Below are 17,390 nucleotides of genomic sequence, written 5' to 3'. Positions count from 1 at the left end.
GGGTTTGTGCAGGATTGGGGAATATTGCCATTTCATATACTGTTGGCAGAGGGCAGTAGGGTAATTGGAGATTTATAGAGGTAAATCTGGGAATGTATTGCAAAAGACTTTACAATGTGCATATCCTTTGAAATCTTGAAGACACTCTTCCATATTTTCTTACATCCATTGGTTGTTGATAAAAAGTCTAATGTCAATCTCATTCTGCTTTTTTGTTTTTGTTTGTTTTCCTCTTCTGAAGCTTTTCTTGTTATTGACAGTGTTTGAATTTTCACTAAGATCTGGCTAGGTTGGCTTTTCTTTTCATTTGTCTTGTCAAGTTTGTGGTAAGCTATTTCAATTTGGGGTTTCACATCTTTCTTCATTCAGTTCTGAGAAATACTGTTATTCTGTGAATATTGCCTCCCTTCATTTTTCTTTACTCTCTCCTTCTGGAACCACTCTTCAATTGAGGTTGTAATGTCTGGATTTTCATCCCGTGTTTCCAGCATGTTTTTCATACCTCCACTTGCTCCTTCCAGAAGAATCCCTAGGGTAGCTCACTGACTTGCTCTTTATGTTTGTCCTGCTAATCAGTGTCTCTACTGAGTTTTAAAAATTCAGTTCAACAGTTAAAATTATTCAAATATCTTTGGTCACTCTTGTCCTCATTTTGCGCTTACCTTATCTCCCCTCATCTTTCTGGGCAGACTGACTACACTTATTTAAATTTTCTGCTGCATACCTTATTAGCTCCATTTCCTGCGGCATCTCCACTGTCAAGTTCGCTGTCTCTCTTTTATGGTGTGGGCCTTCTTCAAACATTTGTTTATTCTTGTTTTGTGCCCATTTCTGTCACTGAAACTTCCTATAGCACATCAGCAGCACCTGCTGCTTCTAAGAAGCCCGCTTGGCAGGCAGGGGTGGAAACTATTGGCCTAACTCTTGGCACTGTGTTCAGAGGGCCAGCCTTTGTGGCGTCGACTTTCTCCTTCTCTCAGGTGTCACCAGCCCTTGAGAGCACTGCCCTTCCCTCTGTGCCAGGCCCCTCTCTGTGCTGTTTCTACTTACAACACTTCTGACACCAAACGTGTAGGATTTTTTTTTTCCCACCAAATCAACCAATTCTCCAACTCTCCAGACACTGCCTAGGTGTCCTATAACTCAGTTCAGTTCTGACTCCAGAGTCAGCACAGCCCCCACAGGTGAAGGGTTCAGTCCCACTAGACTGCCCCCCACTTTAGACGCCAGTCCCAAGTCCTAGGTTGCCACCTGTACATCTGACCAGCCAGCTGTAAATCGGAGTTCTTATATCCCCTCTCAGGTTCGATAATTTGCTAGCATGGCTCACCGAACTCAGGGACACTTTACTTGTGTTTGCCAGTTTATTGTAAAGGATATTATAAGGTATAAATGAAGAGGTACATAGGGTGAAGAGGTACATAGGGCGAGGTCTAGAAGATTCGTAAGTGCATTCTGTTCCTGTGGAGTTGGGGTTTGTCACCCTGTTGGCACATGGATGCTTTCACCAACCTGGACGCTCCCTTAATGTTGTTATTTAAGGGTTTTTTTAAATTGGAGGTTTCATCATGTAGGCATGATCAAATGACTCAATTTCCAGCCCCTCCCTCCTCCCCAGAGTTTGGGAGGTGGGGCTGAAATTTCCAAGCTCTTAGTCAAGATTAGGTCTTTCTGGCAACTGGCCCCTATCTTGAAGCTACCAAGGAGACCTATGAGAGTTGCCTCATTAGAATAAATGGTGCTCCTGTCTTTCCTATCATTCATAAAATCCTAAGGGATTTAGGAGCTCTGTGTCATGAACTGAAGCAAAGACCAAATGTTATAACAAAAGATGCTCCTATCACTCAGGAAATTACCAGGGTTTTAGGAGATCTATGCCAGGAACTGGGGGAAAGGACCAAATATGTATTTCTTGTTATATCATAATATCCCACCTCGCAGACCGCTCTGTGACTGCTGATGGCCTCAGCGGCTGCAGGAGTAGAGTGACCAACCTACCTGGTTGCCTCTGGCCTCCCTGTGGCTACTGCACAGCTTCTGCCCACTTCTTGCCCCCCACCTTCTATTTCCCCTCATACTTCCTGGGCCACCTTTTCTCTGTTCAGTCAGGTACTCTCCAACCAACTATTCCTTGCTGTAGCCCTCTTGCTTTTCAGTGAGGCCATATATTTAAACCTCATTGTATCATTTCTTGGCGTTCGTTATTGACGAACACATGCTCAGTCCAACACCTCGAGATGGAACAGTGTAAAAAACTGTACAGCCTTCAAACCAGTAACTCTACTTGTAGGACTTTATCCTAAGGAGGTAATTAAGAATAAAGCTTTAAGGGGCGCCTGGATGGCTCAGTCGGTTGATATCAGACTCTTCATTTCAGCTGGGATGGTGATCTCATGGGTCGTGAGATCAAGGCCCGCATCAGGCTCTGTGCTCATCGGGGAGTCTGTTTGAGATGCTCTCTCTCTCTCCCTCTCAAATAAATAAATAAATCTTAAAAAAAAAAAATAAAGCTTTAAGCCTAAGAAGTTTCAACCACAGTGACATTTATTGTGAAGACAAATAACCAACTAGAGGGGATTAAATAACTGGTGGCACAGGGGTGCCTGGCTGGCTTAGTCGGTAGAGCATCCAACTGTTGATCTTGGGGTCATGAGTTCAAGCCCCACATTGGGCATAGAACTTTCTTAAAAAAATTAAAAATAAATAAATGGTGACACATCCATACAATGGCAGACTAAGTATGTGAAAACTAATATGGCAGAATATTGAATTGCATGGAAAAATGTCATTGATGTTAAGTAAAAGTTTCAGGTTGCAAAATGATTTTAAAGTCTCATTTTTGTTTAAAAAAAAAAAGAAGAAGAAGAAAGAAAGAAAAGAAAAATATACACAAAGGGGCACCTGGGTGGCTCAGTTAAGCATGTGACTCTTGATCTCAGGGTCGTGAGTTCAAGCCCCACATCGGGCTCCACACTGGGCGGCACCTACATCTTCTTTTAGAAAAGGGTAATTCTGCATGGTGGGATTCTGGTGACTTATTTCTTCTTTGTGGCTCCCCCCCACCCCCGCCACAGTCTCGGGGATTGTTTGCAGCAACTGTCATGTGCAAGACTCCAGTGCCATCCTCTGCTTCCCTCCCCCAGGTGTGCTGGAAGATGGACCGTCCTCCAATGGTGTGCCCCGATCCACAGCTCCGGGTGGAACGTCCAACCCAGACAAGAAGCTGAGCTGTGGGACCCAGTGCCCGAATCCCCAGAGCCTCAACTCAGGCCCTCTGACCCAGAAACAGAATGGCCTTCGGACCGTGGAGGTAAGGTCACAGCCACAGAACCCACTTGGTTCTGGAGAAAGGGGGAGAAGCTTGCTTCAGAACAGGGTCAGGCTCAGATGGCACCCAGGGAAGGAGCAGTGACAGCTCACCTTGCCAATGGGGAGATTTTTCTACTCCACCCATGTGAAAATTGTTGCAAAGAAAATCGCAGGACCCCTCCCCACCCCTATTCCTGCCTCGAGGGTTGCTGTGTTTTGTTGAATCAGCGGAAATGGGCCCTTGCTGTCTGCACTCTAAAGGAAGCGTGTGTTTGCTTAAATACAGCTTTGTTCGGGCATCCCTTCAGCACAGCTCTCACCATCTTGACACTGAGGATTGTACTGGTCACAGGAACCAGTTTGGGGCCAGGCAGTGGGCAGGGCTCAGGGCTGACTGGGAAGGAGAGAGACCGGTATGGTAGGAGACAGGCCAGGCATTTTTACCTCACACCCTTCCCCCAGGTGGGCAGTGGGAGTGTCCCCGAGGGGGGCTGTCATTGCAGAATGTGGTGGCAGCATCACCCTCAGACCGTTAGTGTTGAAGAAGACGCCAGGGCTATGGCGTCGCAGAGCCCGCTGGCCCCTTTTGGATTCTTTCCTTTCTCTCAGAGCTGTTGTGGGGTGGTGCCTCCCCTGCTGGCCCTAGCTCCTCCCACGGGAAAGACTGCCCCTCATAGGCCTCCTCCTCCTTCCGTCCTCCCCCACTTCCTCATCTGCCCCATGCCCCACCCTCCTCAAAGTCCCCTGCTTACCTGATGCTGATTTTCCAAACCCATCCCCCCCTCACTCTCTCCTGTCAAAATTTACCGGTCCTGTCCCCTCAGGCCAGTGCCACTTGTTTCCTGACGCTACACTTGGTCCTTTAATGAAGGAATTCTTGCTCACTTGAGTGAGTTACCTCTAACCCTTGGTTAGAAAACCTGCTGCAAATTCAGTTCTAATGCTTGTGAACTAAGTGGCCTGGCAGGACCCACTTAATTTCTTGGAGTCTCGGGTTCCTTATCCACACAATGGAAATAATGGCACAATGAGAGAACAGATGGGCCTGCCCTGTGTAAACTGAGAAGTGCTGTAAGGCCGGCAGTAGGGATTAGCGGGCTGGTGAGGCACACAGCGCCCCAACAGGATGGAATGACGCACTGAGCGTGGCTCTTCAGACTCAGAGAAAGTCACGGGGCGGGGCATAGACTTGAACTTGCGGGTGGCCCTCCTAGGGTCCTGTTTCCCCTACTTTGCCTGTACACGAGCTGGCCTTCTAGACACCTAATCATTATTGCTTCCAAGGGTAGGTCAGAACTACGCTCAAAAGCTGGGTGACGGCTTTAGTGCAGGCCCTGACATTTGTTCCCAAGCCTCCTCCCCGTGCGTGTGCCTTCACCCTTTGAGTCAGGCTGGGTCCTGTGGGCAGGAAGCGGCTTTGCCTGGCACGTTGCATGATCCACACACTGGCCTCCTGCCCCCCATCATTCATGCCTCTAAAGTTGTGCTCTGCAGTTTGCAAAGTGCTTTTAGGTCTGCTGGGGCATTAAATCCTCGCAAAAGCCCTGTAAAGTAAGTATCGTCTCCAGTTTATAGAAAATGAAACCAATTCATTTGACTTATGACATGAGTCATTCATGTAAGTGCTGGAGGTGGGTGCCAGTGACTTGAACTTGAAACAGGTGTTTAGTATAAAGATGGAGCATAGAGATGTAAATGGACTTTTTAGTGAAGAATGCAGTATTAGTCCTTTATCGCCAAAGGACATACCAAAGCACACCAGCATTCAGGGGCTTCAAAAAATCATCTTTTTCTTTCCCCTCACAATCAGCTACAAGTTGAGTGGCGAGGCCTGACCTCCAGCACCAGGCTCCGGGTGTAGTTCAAGCTGTTTCATGTATATTATTTTGGGAATCAGGCCAGAAAACAGCATCTCTGAGGTTTATCTTCTCATGGCTATGATAGGAACCTAAGAGGGCAAAATCAAACTACCGGAACACATTTCATGTCTCTGCTCATATCCTGCCACCTAACCTCCTGTTGGCCCAAGCAGGTCACATGGACAAGCCCAACATCAGGAGGGCAAGGAAGTACACACTGTGCCCACTGGAGAGACAGCAAAGGATTAAGGGCAATCGTACTATCTACCAGCTAGAACATACATTCAGAAAAACGCCCACGTCGGTCATAAGTACAATGAATCTTTATAAGGTGACACACCCATGTAACCGTCATCCATGTGAAGACGTAGAACATTTTCCATACCCCAGAAATCTCCCTTGCGCCCCTCACCGTGGTGACTGGGATGTGCCAGTCACTGTCCACCTCGGCAACCCAACCACCGTTCTGACATCTAGCATTCTAGGCCAGCTTTGTTTATATTTTAGACTTTTATAAATGGAATCATATGGTATGTGTTCTTTCGTGCCTGGCTTCTTTTGTTCAACATCACGCTAGTGAGTGAGACTCATCCGTGTTGTTGTGAGTTACAAAGATTTGCTCATTTTCACTGTTAAGTCCATTCCATTAGGTGAGTGTAATCATACTACTTGAAGGACATTTGGGTTGCTTCCGGTTTGGGGCTATTGTGAACGACACAGCCATTAACATTCATGTGCCTGCCTGCTGGTGGACATTCCTTTCTTTTCAGTATGTTCCTTGGAGTAGAATTGCTGGCTCATAGGATGGGGATATGTTTGACTTCTATAGATACTGACAAATAGTTTGCCACGCTAACCAGCTTTACACACTAACCAGCAGTGGATGAATTCCAGTTATGAACATAAGAATTTAAAGCCAGTAGGTTGGGGCACCTGGGTGGCTTAGTCGGTTAATCGACCAACTCTTGATTTCGGCTCAGGTCATGATCTCAGGGTCCTGGGATCGAGCCCCATGTCAGGCTCTGTGCTCAGCGGAGAGTCTGCTTGTCTCTCTCCCTCTGCTCCTGCCTTGCTCTCTCTCTCAAATAAATGAATAAAACCTTTAAAATAAATAAATAAATAAAGCCAGGAAGTTGTGCTTAGCCTTCCTTAGGCCTGTGACAGCGGCCTGGCAGGCAGGCATAGGATACTAAGTGCTCTGTTGTATTATCTCACTTAATCATCACGATGACTGTAAAATGTTGATATTGTCCCCAGTTGACAGATGAGAAGGGAGACTCGGAGATAGCGAAGGGAAGCAGTCCCTCACGCCACACACACATGGTGGAGCCCACCGGGGGCCGGGGGAGTGAGGCGCTAGCCCGCCTGGCCGGCACAGCCCCGGGAGCACGATACCTGCTGATAGACCATCCATGCAGGTTGTTGTCACAAGCCAATGAGCAATGGCGGTGTTGCAGCCACTTCCCAGATGAGATAGGGAGCAGAGGGCTTCAGTGCTGAGTGTTCACACAATTGCTACAGGGCATCAGTGATCTTTGTGTCCTGGAAGCTCACCAGCCACCAGACGTCTTGAGTCCCTCAAAAGCCACGGCGAAGGTTTTCTATCCACGGTGTCCGTTTACAAGACAAGTTTACCTCTGATTGAAGCTTCTGTCCGCAGAGTTATTTCGTCCCAACACAGCTCTCAGCGGTGAATCTCAGTGAGAATGATTTTCTTCCTAAACCCTCCAGGGCCTTTGACATACTACCTCGTCCTCGCTGGTCTCCTGTACTCTGGGCTAAGGCTTCCTGCATTTTCAGTGACCGGCTCAGGCAGGAGCCACTCACCTCTTCCCTCTTCCTCTACTCCCCAAGATGACCTCCTACCATTTCACAGCCTTCCACTGTATGGCATCCGGTCACCTGGCTGATGGGTTTTTGGCACTTTTTAAGAGCTCTCTTTCTCCAGAAGAACCCATTCACGAAGCATGCATCTTTCTGCACCTGTCTGCGTTCCGACATACAAAACAAGCCTGTTAGAGGCAATCCTTGGTAGGCCTGGAAGTGTTCTGCTCGGTTCCTATAAGCACTCCTTGGATTCATTCGTGTCATGCTCTTCCACGGAGTGCCTTCGAGGTGCCAGGCACTGTCCTGACGCCAAGGATCCAGGGGTGGAAAAGGAACACATGCCCCGTGCTCTGAAGCGGCTGCCGGTTTTAATGGGGTGAGGCTGGGGAGTCAGATAATACAGAATAAATGAACAAAGGCGTCACCGGTTTGAAATAGTGTTGTTTATTTCAAGGAAATAAAAGGCCACTAATAGAGGCTAGCACCTCCTCCCTTTAACGCAGACGCCTCCGCACGGTTCGCATTGCTCTCTGAAGGGTGCCGGGGACAGCTGATGGCGCTAATGGCTCTGAGCAGCAGCATCTGTCCTGAGCCCCTCTCCACTTCGTGGCCCAGCAGACAAACCATAGCTTCCTTCTTTCAATCCCCTCGGCTCCTGTCTTCTGCCTGGGCTTAGTAGGTGCTAACTAGCGAAACGATGTGACAATAACGATATTTTGCAAATTGGAACTGTCTCAGTGGAGAGCTCGTTCTCTTTCTCTCCTGTGTCTTGATTTCCTCCAGTCACTTGGGAGGCATCTCAGCATCTGAGAAATCCTTGACTGCGTCTCCCTCCCCCAGCCTCTTCCCTGAGCTTGACAGAAGCCCAGGAGGAAGTCCTAGAGCTGCTCTTCTCCCCTGCTAATCGTTCAGGAACGCTGGGCTGCTTTCAAACATTTGCTCTCCAATCTGAATGTGCCGTTTCCTGAGCCTTAGGACTCCTGTTTTCCTCCCCCAGGACTATCTCAAGTTATTCACTAAGGTAGAAATGTACGTGTGGATACGGCTCTGAGCAGACAAAGCCTGAGTGTGTGGCTGGCCTCCCGGTGAGCCCTCATGCCTCTGGAAGCTGCGCCATTGTCAGTTACTTGACTGTTCTTGACGACGTGGCCAGACCGTGCTGAAGAACTTCACCGATGTCCTAACTGATTCTGGGCTGAGAAGCCTCCCTCTGCTCCCACCCCCTCCCCCCACACCCAGTGTCTGACTGGTGGCAGCGCTCCAACCGGTCCAGGAAAGTTGGGTGAAGCCTCACAGAAATGGCTGTGGCCAAAGAGGGAGGCCTGCTCCTGAAAGGAGGATGGAATCAGCCCAGAATTTCTCCTGGGTGGTGGTAATAGGAGATAGATGAGAAGAGTTTGGACAGTAAATATGAGTTTCTCCTTGCAAAGCAGAAACATGCCATTAAAAGGAGGGAGAGAACAAAAGAAACCATTGAGGAAAACCAGAGAGGGAGACCTGTCAGAAGGGCACTTTGATGCACATTCTAGTTTGAGCCTGGGAAAAGGAGGCAATTTAGCAGTATAGGGATGTGGAGGGGTGTGTGTGTGTGTGTGTGTGTGTGTAGTGGTTTCCACTACCTCCATATATGCAGCGGTCTGCTGGCTGCCACCTTATAGACATGAAGGATTGCAAGACTCACTACTCATCTAAGGGTCTGTAGAAACACCAGTCTGATTAGAAGACTCTCAGGGCGCAGACCTCCTTATTCTTTATTTCCTTGACCCCTGAGCCTATTTCAGGGTTATGAACCTAGTATGTACTCACCAACTACCTGGGACCTTCCTCACATCTCAGCATCTGAGAAATCCTTGACTGGGTCTACTTGATTGAATGAGGCTGGCCTAGTACTTCACTGGGATTGGAAAGGTTTCCCACAGCACCGCTCCCACCCAGCCCCCTCCAGCGCCACCATCATATGACTGATGACTGTTCTGTGGGATCCCCAGTGCTTTTCTCAAGCAGGTTCTGTCGCCTTCCTAGTGTTTGATCTACCTGAGGTTCAACCTGAAAAGCGACAACTCCGTTTGGCACCTGCTACCGGATAGATCTAAACCCCCACGCCGAGTAGCCCAGTGAGTACGGTGTGTGATGCTGTGGTTGGCGCGGGATTTGCTCCAGGCTTGGGGAGCTCCGGAGAGTTTTGGTTGAGGCGTGACCTGACCCCTGCATTTGGAGCCTGGCACCCTGGCCCTGGGTGGAGTTGCTACCATCAAATGTTTCCCGATGACCTCAGATGAATGCCATGAAGAGCAGCAAGTAAAATCCCAGAATTCAGGAACAGCTAGATGTTTGTTATTGGTTGTTATTGTCTGTCTCCCTTTAATGGGGCTTGACTGAAAAGAAGAAAAATGTCTTGAGTTGCAGCTGACAAGGCTCGGTCTTTAATCTTTTGGGAAGGAAAAGGGGGAAGCAGCGTTTCCGACTTGGGAAAACAGGCTCAGAAAGGTTAGGTATTTGGCCAACATGGCCCAAGGAATAGTGATGGGGCTGTGTTAGACTTAAAACCCAGATCTGTCTTCCTCCAAACCCCATGTTCTTCCTTCCCATTACCAAAAACAGAACAGCGGAGAATTCAGAGTAAGCTTTGGCAGAGTTGTGGGAGGCTGGATGTGGAACCCAGGTCCACCATCTTTAGTTCAACCCACTGCCGACATTGACATTGGTGTTGGGCAAATTATGTTGGCTTAAATGGCTTCCACGGCCTCATTGGGAAAGGGAGTGCAGTACCATCTCCGGCTGTCTCTCAGGGATGGCGCAAGAAACAATCAGTTGTAAGCATAATGTAAATACTGTAGGAAAGTTCTAGGGCAGGGCAATGCAAACAGGTGTGCTATCCCCAGGACATTTTTTTGTCTTCTTTCTGAAGATTTCGTTTCATACATGTGTTCATCAAGTTATTTGTTGGGTGCCTATTATGTGATCGGCACTAAATTATATTCTGGGGATATATATTCTGGTGAACACAACACCCTGGGTCCCTACCTTCTTGAAATGTATACTCTGATGAGGATGTAGAAAATATGCAAGTAAACAAGCAAATATATAATCCAAACCATGGTTAAGGCCAGGAAAGAGGTAAAGAATACTGGGAGAGAGAAATCATTAGCTGTGGCTACCCCTGGGGAAAGCATAGAGCATGGGAACAATGTTACTTTTCACTGTGCCTTCTCTACTGTCTGAATTTCTTTTACCATAATTATGTACTGGTTTTATAAATTAAAAAATATAGTTATAGAAAAATTGATGTCTGATAAATCATAATCTCAGTAAGTCTTGCTTTTCTTCGTTGTGTGTGAGGAACTGTGAAAAGGTTAGGATGATCCCGTGTTAGGTATAGATACATTTGTGGGGTCAAAGTAAGGTTGAGAACATCTGTATTCCCATGTGGGGGGCAGTGAGAAATGGTGAGCCGACTGGTTGCACCCCTGAGTCCAGGCATCTACGGAGCAGCCATGCTGCCCCTACTTCCCACAGAGACGAGCTGGGTCGTCGACTTCCAAACCCCAAGAGAAACAGGTTCATCTGGGTTCAAGGCTGCCAGGAAGTTATCACAGTCAATCCGGTTACCTTTGAGAAATGGCAGCCGATAAATTACTTTTAATTAAAGAGGCAATATCAAGAGGACTAAAATCCATGATTCACAGAGTTCTAAACCTGCAGAAATTAAAATGAAGCAGAGAGAAGAATAGAAAAGCTGTAAAGCTGAGTGAGAAACAAGAGGTGGCCCATTAACAAGAGTCAGTGGTGATAAAAGTCACAAAACACGAATTTTGAAGTGGAGGAAGGATTGAGTGAGCAGAGAGGCACAGAAGAAAAAGGGGCCAAATAGGCTTCTCTCATCACTGAGCTGCGAACCAGAAGACTTTTTTTTTTAGGCCAGTCATTGCAAATGGGACATGTTTTCTTTTCCTGTAGTCAAATGAAGGGAGTGGGATATTAAATAAAAAGGTTTGGCTGGCTGAGAAGCACATCGGAGGGGAAAATGCCTCTTCTGCTCACTGTCTGAGGAACCAAATGGGATAATTGTTCTGTGTATCCAGATAGCACTTCTCTTGAAGGAGGGCAAAGCAGCTTCTCAAGAGGGCTTCTAGAGAAAATAATCTGGCACTGTTCTCTTTCTCCCTCTCATTCGGGCTTGAAATCTGAGATTTCCAAGTTGTAACTAGATTCCAGCGATGACCAACCTCTTGAATGTCCACGCTGCTGTCGGAGAGGTGATGACTTTCTGCTGATGCCTCAGACTCAAAAGTTTCTCTTTCATGAAACGCTTCCAAGAGAATGGCTTGTTGTTCGGTTTAACTTGATAGAGTTAATACGGTGCCATCGTTTGAAAGTGGACTCTTTGGCTTACAGCCTGTACCCATCACTGGAGTACTGAACTCCTGTCGCCCTTTATCCAAATGTACACCCCGCAGGGTTATTGTCGGTGTGTTTAGAAGTAGCAGGAGCAAGAGCCGTAGTTTGAGTAGAATAAGAAGGTTTTCAGTTGAATTTAGTATGTTTGACATCATCATTTTGCAAATAGAAGTAAGGGCAGCTCTAACTGGGCAGACCGACTGTCCTGGTTTGTGGGGGCCTGAGCGGGTTCCCAGAAGGGAGAACTTCCAGTTTTAAAATGTGCCAATCTTGAGCCAACCTGGAGAAGTTGGTCACCGTATTAATGCTGAGTGACATGCTTAATTCTCTCAGAAAGCCCCACAAAGCATCCGGCATTATTGCCCCATTTTTCAGGTAAGGGAACTGAGGCTCAGCGGTTAAAGCAACGTGTCTTGTGGCAGCTAACTGGTGACAAAGCTTTGCCCGAAGTCCAGCTCTGTCTGGCCCCAAAGCTTGTGCTCTACATACTGCCACTAGATGGGCTTCGGATATACAGACTTAAGAAACTGCAAGAAGAAAAAACAGAAATTGCGCCGTTGTGCTTGAGATTAAAACCATACGTATTCTGTGGCTGTTCTGGGAATGACTGTTTTGTAGCTTTGGACTCTTAAACAGGCAAGGAAATGAAGAATCACCCAACTGTTGAATTTTTGCTTATATTTTTAAGCTTAGAAAAGCAGACTGAAATATAGAGCAGAGCATTTTCTGTGTGTAATCTTTAATAACCTTTTGTGAAATCTTGCCAGTAACTCTAAAGAAAAGCAGTTATACTATTTGGAAAGTTTACATTTCCATTCTGGAAAGCTCTCTTACTGCCTACCGGTTTGAGGGGAAAGCTGCTGTCAACTTGGCTCATTTTAAATAAAGCCTCTGTGTCTCTATCCCAGGCCCTGTCCTCAAGGCTTGGATGCAGCAACGCCCGAAAAGCAAATCAGATGGAATTGACCTCTTAGTTGCCGCGCTTTTCTTTAGGAGACAAAATTGGTTGTGGGACTTTAGGAGTTCTCTGCTTTTAGGGAAAAATAAACGCATCAGAGTCGCTGTTTGCCCTGGTGCCAGTTCAGGCTTGGAAGAGCTGAGAGTAAGACCAAATCGTTAGACAGCATTGACCCCTGGTTGTTCAAACAAGGGCGCGTTGACAAATGCAGTGTGCTCATTCGTTCGTTCACCACTACTTTGGCCAAACCTAAATGTAGCGCCTGCTGTGTCTCAGATGGTGTGAGGCACTGGGAACACGAAGAGAACAATGAAGTCCGAGCTCATGACATCAACGGATAGGACTAAAATTGCATTTAGTCAAAATTATCCCTTAAACGCCCCTCAGATCACCCATAAAGTATTCTTAGGTCAGGTTCCCTAGAAGCAGAGCCCAAGATCAGGATTCTTGTGCAAGCGATTGATTGAAAGTAGTCTCAGGTCAAACCGGTACAGTAGTAACGGGAGCAGGCAGAGGACCCAGGTCAGCAAATATGTGCGGTCTGCTGAATCCCAGGGAGCCTGATCCCACGGGGGCTCTGGAGCGTGAAGATGTCATAGATTTATATGCCCTCGAGGCAAAATGCCAGCCTTTTGTATCCCCAGCCATCAGACATTGGCTTTGGGCTGTCTCCAGGAGTGAGTGTGTGCCCTCTGGCGCATTTCTGAGCAAGGTGGCTCCGATCAGATGAGGGCAATTCTCAAAACATGGGTGCTACTATGAGCAGTTAGCTGCCAAAACTTGCAGCGGTTGGGAGATAGAGGCACCAGGCACGTAAGGAGAATCTGGAGGGGGCGTCACCAGCAGCTACTACATGGGGTCTATGTGACAGGTTACAAACTACTATCATTTGCTAGTAAATCAAACAGGCCAATGTCTTGTTCTCCAGGGGCCCAATAGTGCACATTTCTTCGGACGCACTACAGCTCAAGGAGTCGGCTTGTACCGAGAGCATGCATCTCTCCGCACTCACACCGAGCGTGGGGAGACACTCCCTCAGATCTGAGGCTGACCATGTTTTCCAGCGGGCGACACTGAGATGTCATTGTGTAGGATGCTCATTAGGCATCATCCCCTGTGGAGAGGAGGGATGGAAGCAGGAGGGGCCAGAGGGAGAAGGTGAGCCAGATGCAGGCTGAGCAGCAGCTGTGGCTGACCCCACCCCATGGGGAGCTCTGGAGCCGGATGGCTTGTCAGAGCTGGCCTGCTTTGTGCCAAAATGGCCAGACCTTTGTACCCCTACATTGGGCCACCCTGGCAAGCGCAGGACCCAGGGTGAGGTGGCTTCCTGCAGGTGAATACCCCAAGGGAACATCTGGAAGCTATTGACTTGACTGCACTCCCAGGAGCTAGGCAGCAGGTCTTCCCGGACTGGGGATTGGGCAGCACCCGTCTCTGTCCACGCACTGTGGGGACGACTCCCAAGACCACGCTCATGCTCACTCCAAGCATACAGTTGAGCGGAATGGGCACTCGTTAAAGTTTACTCTTGAGGTGGGACACATATAGTTGAAGAACCCACAGCTGAGTCAGTGCTTTAGTATTTAATATGAATGCTGGACTTTCAGCATCGGTGTATCTTCACTCAGAAGTGGATAATCTTACTTTTTACTATTGTTATACTTATGAAATATTTTTTGGTCTTTTTTTTTGTGACAAGCATTATGCTGAGTACCTTAATGCATGACTTTATTTAATCCTTACAATAATCTGGTGAGGTAGGTATTGTTAATTATTCCCCATTTTACAGATGAGAAAACTGAGGGTTAGGTTAGAAAAAACTTGCTCATGGTGAAATTATCTAGTCAGTATTTGAACCACAAAGTCTGTCTGGCACCAAAGCTCCACTCCTTCCCTGCTTTGCTAAAGCTAACTGTGAAACCTTCCACACTGCCCTTTGACGGACCTTAGCCAGTTAATGCATTCATTCGACAACGTTTTAGTGAGCAAACCTTATGCCAGGCTCTGTGCTAGGTCAGTATTAGAGTTTCAACAGAGAAACCTTTGAAAGGGAGTATATATGTGTTCTTGTGGCTTCTTCCTGCCTCTGCGTGTGTGTGTGTGTGTGTGTGTGTGTGTGTGTGTGTGTGACAATCTCAAGAGATGACTGCAAATTTGGATATTTTCTACTAACTCAATTCATGATGTTAAACTTTTTAACAGGCTAAAAGAGATGCTAAGCGAATGTCCGCAAAAGAAGTCACCATTAACGTTACAGACAGTATCCGACAGGTGGACAGAAATCGAAGAATGGCGAAGAACTGTGTTAACTAAGAGAGTGTTCCACTGGAAGGGCAGATGGACTTCATTGGTGCCCTCCGCATGCTGGACCCCATCAAGGAATCTTGAAGAAGTGGGTGGCCCTTGCTGGATGGGAAAAATGCAGCTGCCTTGAGAGACTGTCTTACCTGGCAGGCCAATGGCCACCTGGGCTTCTGGGACATTCTCAGCCTCCTGCTTGCCACATAAATGAATTGGCACAGTACTTGCATAGGGTAATAAGCTGCAAATGTGCAGTCAGTTTGCCTGTTTGCAACTCCTGCAGTGTGGTCTCATGTAAAAGAGGTGAGCAAGAGCCGTAGGTGGGCTGATGAAACAGAAAAGTAGGAGTAGGTTTCCTGGTGAGAAATGCTCGCGTGGGTTCCAAGCTCTCCTGCCCATGGTCGTGTGCGCTGTTCCGACTCAGTTTATTCTTTCGTTCTTTCATTCCGAATACTACCATCAGAATGCTCTCCGTGTTCACTTACAAGCTGTCTTTCACCCAAATGCAAATCCAGATACGGGAGAAATCACGAACAAGGAAAATTCCCGGCTATGCTTGTTTCCTTAGCTCAGTAGGAGACACATTCAGATCCACTTTCACACAAACTAACCCCCCAACACCCACAGTGTGTTTTGGGAGCTCTCCGTGATGCAGTCACAGCCATTTCTCATCTGCCTTCAATGTCCCCCCATACTGGTGTTCACGTCAGCCTCCGTACTGCAATATCGTGGTCACTGTGGTCAACGCACCCAACCTAGGACGCCCCTCGGGGCTCAGCCACACACTACGCTTTCAGAGCTTTCCAGGTCTCTTTGCTTGTGCTCTTGAGTGTTCGCTCTCTCCGGCTGGGTCATTTGCAATCGCTGATCAAAGCGCGGACACAGCTCACAAGAGCGAGATAATCCGGAACCCATCAGCAGCACACACGGCTTCGCTCGGGGTGCTCGGACGTGGCGCCAGGACTGCGTCATCTGCTGTGTGCGAAGGCATCACTTTGGAAAGCCCGGACCTGGTTGCTGTGCATTCACGTTGACGTGAGACTGACGCGCACTGTGTTACACATCAGAGGCAGTAAAAAAATGTCTTGATAGATTACAGTTATCTAACATTTCTTTAAGCATGTTAAGTGGAAGTATCTTCTTCCAAAGTAACGTAACATGATTTGTAAAGGACTGTTACCATGCCTGGATTGGGAAAGGTGGGACTAAAGGTGTACCAGATGATACCGATAAACTCCATGTTTAGCAGAAAGAGGCAGCCTGACTGTGTTTATATGACATGGTCCAGAGAATTGACATTCCTAGATTAAAATTTAGAAACTCGGCCTCATTACCTGCCAATTTTATTCCTCAAACACAAGCAAATAGTGACCGACCCACCCTCCCTCCCTTCCTTCCTTCCTTCCTTCCTTCCTTCCTTCCTTCCTTCCTTCCTTCCTTCCGTAGACTGTGTATTTATTCATTTAGCATTAAACACCAACCCTGCACCAGGCACCTTACAGATGCTGAGAGCTTTGGAGTCTAGCCGTCACGCTTGTATATCCTGAATCTAACCGCGGACTTAATAACCAGGGGACCACCTTCGGCCCTAAGGGTTAGGGTGTGTTGTGAATTGCTCTGCAGTGGAACTCACTTTTACATTCAGAATAGATTTCTCTCTTAAACCCTATATCTGGGCGTTCTCCTGATCATTGCACAAGCCTTTGCCCTGCACAAAACTAGTTTTCCTAAGCCTCTACCATTTTGTGGTTCTTTGAGAAAGGGATTTGAGGGAACTTCATGTTCTGAAAATGAAAAAATAATGATAAAAGCAAATCTGTGATTCCTATGGCCCCACTGGCATTACTCGGCAGGAGCCCCCAACTGCCTAAGGTCGGCAATGATCCTGTAAGTTCAAGGGCTCGTTCTCCCAGGGCACGTGTGTCGTGTTTCTGTGTGGGGTGTTCCTGCCCCCCTCGTGTGCTGTCAGTCGTGGACGACACCAGTTTCTCTTCACATCCTTGTTTTTGCCTAACTTAACTGCTGCAAGCTGTTTGGGATTTAACTCAAGAGGGTGTCTCTCTCATATAGAAACAAAGTCTCACTCCTGGGAGAGAAGGGAATGAAGGCGCATATGATCTGCCCCTCCCTGGAACACTCTGGATTTCACAAAGACAGTGATCAGAAGTTAAACCATGCTACTGAAAACTCATCTGGAAAATTTTTCACGTGTGTAAGATGTAAGAACAGATTCTCATGATCCTATTAACGTCACACTTTCTATTGCAAAGTTTGTGTCAATAAAGTCATCAATTTCAAACATATGGACAATACAGAGAGTCTTTACTAGAACCTTAAATTTATATTTAGGGCTGTTTAGATTTTTTCTTTTTTGACAGAAAGGTCTTTTATATAAGTGATCTCTGTGAACCCTTCAAAAAGCCTTATGAAGTAGGTAAGGACAACACTATTCTCCAACTGACAGTTAAGAAGTATTTATAGTCACTTAACTAGTAAGCGGTGGAGCAGGGATTCAAGGGAGGGAAGTCTGCCTGCAAATCCGGTGATTTTTCCAATAGACAGTGTGATGCCTTTCCCGGCAAGAGGGTCTGACATGGCCGGGAGACTGAGCCATTTCAAGGGGAATCATCACAGAGCCTGAGAGGAGGCCGAGCCCCAGTCTGAGAGGGTGACAGCCATGACTGGAGAGGGCCAGGGAGCTTGGGGAGTTTGGGTCCGGCCCAGGCTTCCTTATCCCT

General features: G+C 47.4%; 1 protein-coding gene across 1 annotated transcript in view; it reads left to right on the top strand.

The window, feature by feature from the left end:
* BAALC (BAALC binder of MAP3K1 and KLF4) overlaps window positions 1-16,953 on the top strand; it is a 74,074-nt gene extending 57,121 nt beyond the window's left edge. Inside the window, exons 2-3 of the mRNA XM_045805825.2 lie at window positions 3,144-3,310; window positions 14,554-16,953. Of these exons, the coding sequence (XP_045661781.1) occupies window positions 3,144-3,310; window positions 14,554-14,664 (278 nt within the window). The 3' untranslated portion in view covers window positions 14,665-16,953. The remainder of the gene's footprint in view (window positions 1-3,143; window positions 3,311-14,553) is intronic.
* Window positions 16,954-17,390: the final 437 nt, after the last annotated feature.

Source organism: Ursus americanus, chromosome 9 (genome assembly GCF_024610735.1).
Source record: "Ursus americanus isolate L20-20 chromosome 9, mUrsAme1.1.p, whole genome shotgun sequence".
Taxonomy (NCBI): Eukaryota; Metazoa; Chordata; class Mammalia; order Carnivora; family Ursidae; genus Ursus; species Ursus americanus.
Note: the sequence above shows the minus strand (reverse complement) of the source record. Positions and strands in the feature narration are given on the sequence as shown.